The sequence below is a fragment of the Chinchilla lanigera genome, unplaced genomic scaffold, assembly GCF_000276665.1.
Source record: "Chinchilla lanigera isolate Chin_1 unplaced genomic scaffold, ChiLan1.0 scaffold00019, whole genome shotgun sequence".
Classification (NCBI taxonomy): domain Eukaryota; kingdom Metazoa; phylum Chordata; class Mammalia; order Rodentia; family Chinchillidae; genus Chinchilla; species Chinchilla lanigera.
Window position 1 is genome coordinate 8558481 of NW_004955420.1, and position 5649 is coordinate 8564129.

Here is a 5649-nt window from a genome sequence, read left to right on the forward strand (position 1 = left end):
TTTTTTTTTTTAAATTTTAGACCACAGGGTGACAGTGTTTCTCAACACTGTTTTTATATGCATAAAAATTACTCTGGCAGCACCTCCAGAATCTGATTCTGTAGGTTCATAGTGTACCCTTGAGAAATCTACATCATTAATGAGCTCCAGATGATTCTTATGAGGGATGGGAAAACCCAATCTACTCTTGAGGATCCCTGCATGCAGGAGGGCTTCATGCAGTGATGAGAAGTATTAATATTAAGTGAGGTCGTAGGTGTCCTTGTAAGATATGATACATTGGCAGTAGAAGCCATGAGGATTTCCATGAGTTTGAGGTCACCTGGGCTATATCACTGTTGAAATAATTAAGGTGAGATCGTTCCCTGGGGAGGAGGTTGGGAATGACATCCAGAGTACAAGTAAAAGTATCACTCTCAGATCAGGAGAAAGAGGTGAAGCGTACACAGTGGGGATAAGGATGCTCTTCTTGCTGTGAAGCCAAAGACTCTGAATAGCTCCTTTGGTTTGAATGGACTGAAAGCAAGCTCCTGAAGAGGATATAAGGTATTCTTGGTTTTTTTTGCATACTGGAAATTGAACTCAGGACCTTGCATTTGCGAGACAGGTGCTGTGCCACTGAGCTATATCCCTAGCCCATGTTCTTGGGATTTTAATGTCATCAAAAGTTATTATTATCCGAAACTTAGCAAGTTAGCCATTATGTTATGTTCACTGATGCTATCAGTCAAGAATTTAGACAGAGTATGGAGGGGATATCTTTTCTTTGCTTCATGATACTGGGAGCTTCATGAGGGTTGGGGTGGCTCAGCAACTGAACCTAGGGTTGGAATCATCTGAAATCTTCACTCACATGTCTGGAACTTTACTCACCTGGCTGGAACAACTGGAAGAGTAGGTCTGGCAACTACAGCACCTAGCCAGACCTCTGTGTTTAGCTTGACTTCCTCGTAGCACAGCAGATTTGGGATAATTGAACTTTCCACATAGCAAGTCTCCAAGTGCATGTGACCCAGTAAATAGGACAGAAGCTTCATTTCCTTTTATGTCTAGTCTTGGAAGTCACCCAGTGTCACTTCTGACGTATTTGTTGAAGCAATCACAAACTAGCCCAGATATAAAAAGATGGGACACGAGACCCATGTTGTGATGAGAGCGATATCAGAATTGTGACCTGCATATAATTTCAAATTGGCACAAGAAACAAAAATTAAATACAGCTGTATGGGAAAAGGTACACTTCGTTTTCTGGTACTTTAATTTTTCTAAATGTACATTGCTGATGTTTAAGTAAGGTTGTCAACCTTTTATAAAAAATTAATGAAATATTAATGAAGTGATACTTTGAAAAAGCCTGAAACCCAGTGAAAGAACAAATATTTTGCTGTTACCTTTTTAAATGATTTTTTAATATCCTTCAGGACAAGCAGTGGAAAGAGCTCTGTTATCAATGCGATGCTGTGGGATAAAGTCCTCCCGAGTGGGATCGGCCATACGACCAACTGCTTCCTGAGTGTGGCGGGCACTGATGGGGATAAAGCCTACCTGATGACAGAAGGGTCGGATGAGAAAAGGAGTGTGAAGGTGACACTTGACTGTTCAGCGTAGTGCGTCTGAAGCCATGTCCTCGGGGTTTTACCCTCTACTGCATAAGATGTCTGCACTGCTGAGGTGGAAGGATTGCTAATACTTCTTCTCATAACTTTTAAAGCCATCACTAACATTTTGAGTTCTTCCCTCCTCTCTCTCTCTTTTTTCTTCAGAGCTAAATTACACAGAGACTAAAACCTGTCCTTAATCTTTTGCAGTGTTGGTGGTGGTTGAACAGGGTTTCTTGCATGATAGCAGTCACTCTACTGCTGGGCTGTACTTGCTCCCCTGTTTATTACCTCTAAATATCTGTAGAATTAAGTTTTCTTAAACCTTCTAGTAAGGAGAATATTACTAAAGTGTGGTGTTGCTATTTAATCTCAGATTTGTCTGGGGTTTTTGTTGTTGTTTTGTTTTGTTTTTTAAAACGGTCTATGTAGTTCAGGGTGAACTATGTAGGCCAGGCTGACCTCGAATTCATGGTGATGCTCCCACCTCAGCCTGCTGAGTGCTGGGATTATAGGCAGGTGCCACCACATCTGACTTCTTTTTCTTTTTTTTTTGACTTTGTTTTAAGAAATAGACCCTGGAATCTATTTTTGCTAACGGTTTTTTACCTCAGAAGTTACTAAGCATCTTCATGAATAAATATTATAGACTTATCAGATAAGGGCAAATGGCAGTTTCCTACCTTTCCTTTCTTTTCTCTTTTTTTTTCTTTTTGTCTTTTTTTGAGACAGGGCCTTGCTCTGCAGTTCAGGCTGGCCTTGAGCTCACTTTGTAGCCCAGGCTGGTCTCAAACTCGCAACAATCCTCCTGCTTCAGCCTCCCAAGTGCTGGAATTACAGGTGTGTGCCACCACACCAGGCTCTTTTCTTTTTTTGAGGGAGTGTTCGTGATCCAACCCAGAGCCTTGCATGTGATAGGCAAGGGGCTCTACCACTGAGCTATATCCCTAGTCCTTTCATAAATCTCTAAATTCAGTGACACTAGATTTCTTCAGCCAACAAAAGAAAACGCTAGATAAATTATGCTCTGTGGTGTTACTGTGACTGAAAGGAGTTGGTAAGGCACTGTTTCTCACTTTCCTCCTTGGTGGTGCTGGGGTAGAACTCAAGGCCTGGCACATGTTAGGAGGTAATCTACCACTGAGCTACAGCCCCAGCTTAGTCATCTTCTCTTCCATCTGAAGATCTTTTCCACAGACGCAGAAGGTCAGTATTGAAGATCCATTCTATTTTAGATTTTGCTACACTGTAGGTGAAGTTATGGGTCTAGTTTTGTGAGTTTGGTTTTTTACCTGGATCGGGTGACAAGTCTGTCCTTAGATGGAGCATACCCTTGAAATTAGTTATGGGAATAGCTGAGACGATTGTGAAAATATTCTTCATACTTTTAACCCATACAGTGAAAAGAATCGCTATTATTTTATAACTCAAGATTTTTACCAAATCAAAATTCATACTGCCAGTGGCTTTAGAGACTATCAAAAGGAAAATGCATTTTTTTTTTTTTTTTTTTTTTTTTTGCCTTGAACTCATGACAATCCTTTTGCCTCAGCCTCCTGAGTGCTGGAATTACAGGTGCACACTACTGCGTCCAGCTCATGTGATACTTTAGAAATGTCATCTCATTTTTCCTGATGGGTGCCCTTAAGTTCTTTTCCTTTACTGCCCTTTTCTGCCCCTTTCCAGGAACCTGCCAGATTTAAATTTGTCTCAAGCAGTGGCCTGCTAATAGTAGACTTGGAGTGTTTTGTTCCGTTACAGTTTATTTAGCAAAAGAGACTCAACAATAATAGCTAATACTTCACTGTTCTAAGCACTTGTAATAACTCAGACCTCACCACAATTTTGTCAGAAGGTGCTTTTCTTACCTTGATTTTATAGGCGAGGCACCACAATTGGAGTAAGTTTACAAATCTATCAAGGTGTTCACTAGATAAGCAGACACTCCCCAGCCCAAACAACTAGCCCTGTCACTGCAGAAATTTACCTCAGCTCTGATCAGGACTACTGAGCACATTTGAAAATAAATGTTTCCCTTTAAAATTTGATACACAATCACAGAAGCAGTATAGAAATACATGTACAGATGCTCTTTTCCTGCTTTATTTTAGTAATTTTATTTAAAACCCTCTGTTATATTTAAAACATACATGAAGTATACTAATCTACACATTAATTTCATAAATGTGTGTCAGAAGTCATGTTGAGAAATAAAAATATTGTAGGAATTTAAATGGAAAGAAAAGGCAGACACTGATTTTAAGCAGGTTTGTATATCACTGTTGAAAAAACTTTTTTTTTTTTGTCTTTTTGAGGCAGGGTCTTGCTGTGCAGTTCTGGCTGTCCTTGAGCTCACTTTGTAGCTCATGTTGGTCTCGAACTTGCGATGGTCCTCCTGCCTCAGCCTCCCAAGTGGTGGGGTTATAGGCATGCGCCACCACACCTGGCAAAAAAACTCTTATTAAAAGGCAAATATGTATTGATCTTTTCTATTTCCTCTGCTTATTCCTATGGAGTTTTTCAGTAAATCTATTTAATTTAATTTAATTAATTTATTTATTTATTTTTGTACCTGGAGTCAAACTCACGACATTGCATTTGCCAGGCAGGTGCTGTGCTGCTGAACTATATTCCCGGCTATTTTATTGATTGATTGTCTTTTTGAGACAGGGCCTCACTATGCAGTTCAGGCTGGCCTTGAGCTCACTTTGTAGCTCAGGCTGGTGTCAAACTCGAAATGATCCTCCTGCCTCAGCCTCCCGAGTGCTGGGATTACAGGCACGCATGCCACCACGCCTGGCTAAACCTATTTTAATGAAGACATTTCTTCTAATACTGGTGTTTCCCCTTTATTACTTAAGCAGTACACATGTGTCAGCGGAGTTGGAAAATGCAAATAAGCAAGGGCACCAGGGACTCTAAAACTCGTATTTTACAAATTCAGGATGAACTTCAGGAGTTGCATAGGATTCCAATGCTAGAGTGCTATTTGCTGGTCAGGGCTGGTTTCCACAGTTGATTACTTTTGTAGGGCAGTATGAGTAAATTGTTTTAAGGAAACTTTTTTTCCCCGCTTGGTAATTTAAAAACTCAGATTTCTTAAGGTTGCCGAGATGGTTTTGTTTCAAACTGTTTGAAGTTCTACCTTTGTATACATTTTGTGAAAATGGATGTTGTGGCAAATCATAGTATTTGAAATTTTGTTACAAATACAGGCCTTTTTGTTTTCTTTTTTTCCTGCTTTAGACAGTTAATCAGCTGGCGCATGCCCTCCATATGGACAAAGACTTGAAAGCTGGTTGCCTTGTGCATGTGTTTTGGCCAAAGGCAAAATGTGCCCTCTTGAGAGATGACCTGGTTCTAGTAGACAGGTAAAATTACTTGTGAACAGTGGTTTCTTTGGGTATTGGTTTATGTAATAGAACAATGCTTTTTTTTTTTGGCTCTTTTTTGAGTCAGGATCTCACTATGCAGTTCAGGCTGGCCTTGAGCTTACTTTGTAGCTCAGGCTCATCTCAAACTCCCAACAATCCCCCTGCCTCAGCTCCTCCTGTCTCAGCCTCCCTGGTGCTGGGGTTGCAAGCATGTACCACCACGCCCATCTAGAACAATGCTCTTTATTTTAGTGTGTGGTACGTAAAAATTGAAAACATTCAACTACTGCCTTGTTCTCATTTGAGATTGTTAAGGAACAGATAAGGCATTGATTCCTTTTTTTTCTTTCGTACTAGCCCCCTTACCCGGGTACTGGAGATTCAACCCAGGGACTTTGCTCTAAGCTGCATGCCCAGCTGTTTTTTTATTTTGTGACAGGGTCTCACTAACTTATCCAGGCTGGCCTCAAATTTGTTTTGATCTTGCCTCACCTTCAGAGTTGCTGGGATTACAGGTGTATGCCACTGCACCCAGCCTGATTTCTTTTGTAATAATATATGTATACACACACACATGCACATATATATGTATTTTGAGACAAGGTCTCAGTGTTGTAGTTCTGGTTGGTCTTCAGTTCCCAGTGGTCCTCCTGCCTCAGCCTCCATGTGATGGGATT

General features: G+C 40.6%; 1 protein-coding gene across 1 annotated transcript in view; it reads left to right on the plus strand.

Moving 5' to 3' along the window:
- Mfn1 (mitofusin 1) overlaps window positions 1-5649 on the plus strand; it is a gene marked incomplete in the record, with an annotated part of 54948 nt that overhangs the window by 16934 nt on the left and 32365 nt on the right. The window contains 2 exon segments of the mRNA XM_013513383.1: window positions 1422-1584; window positions 4845-4969. Coding sequence (XP_013368837.1) covers window positions 1422-1584; window positions 4845-4969 — 288 coding nt within the window.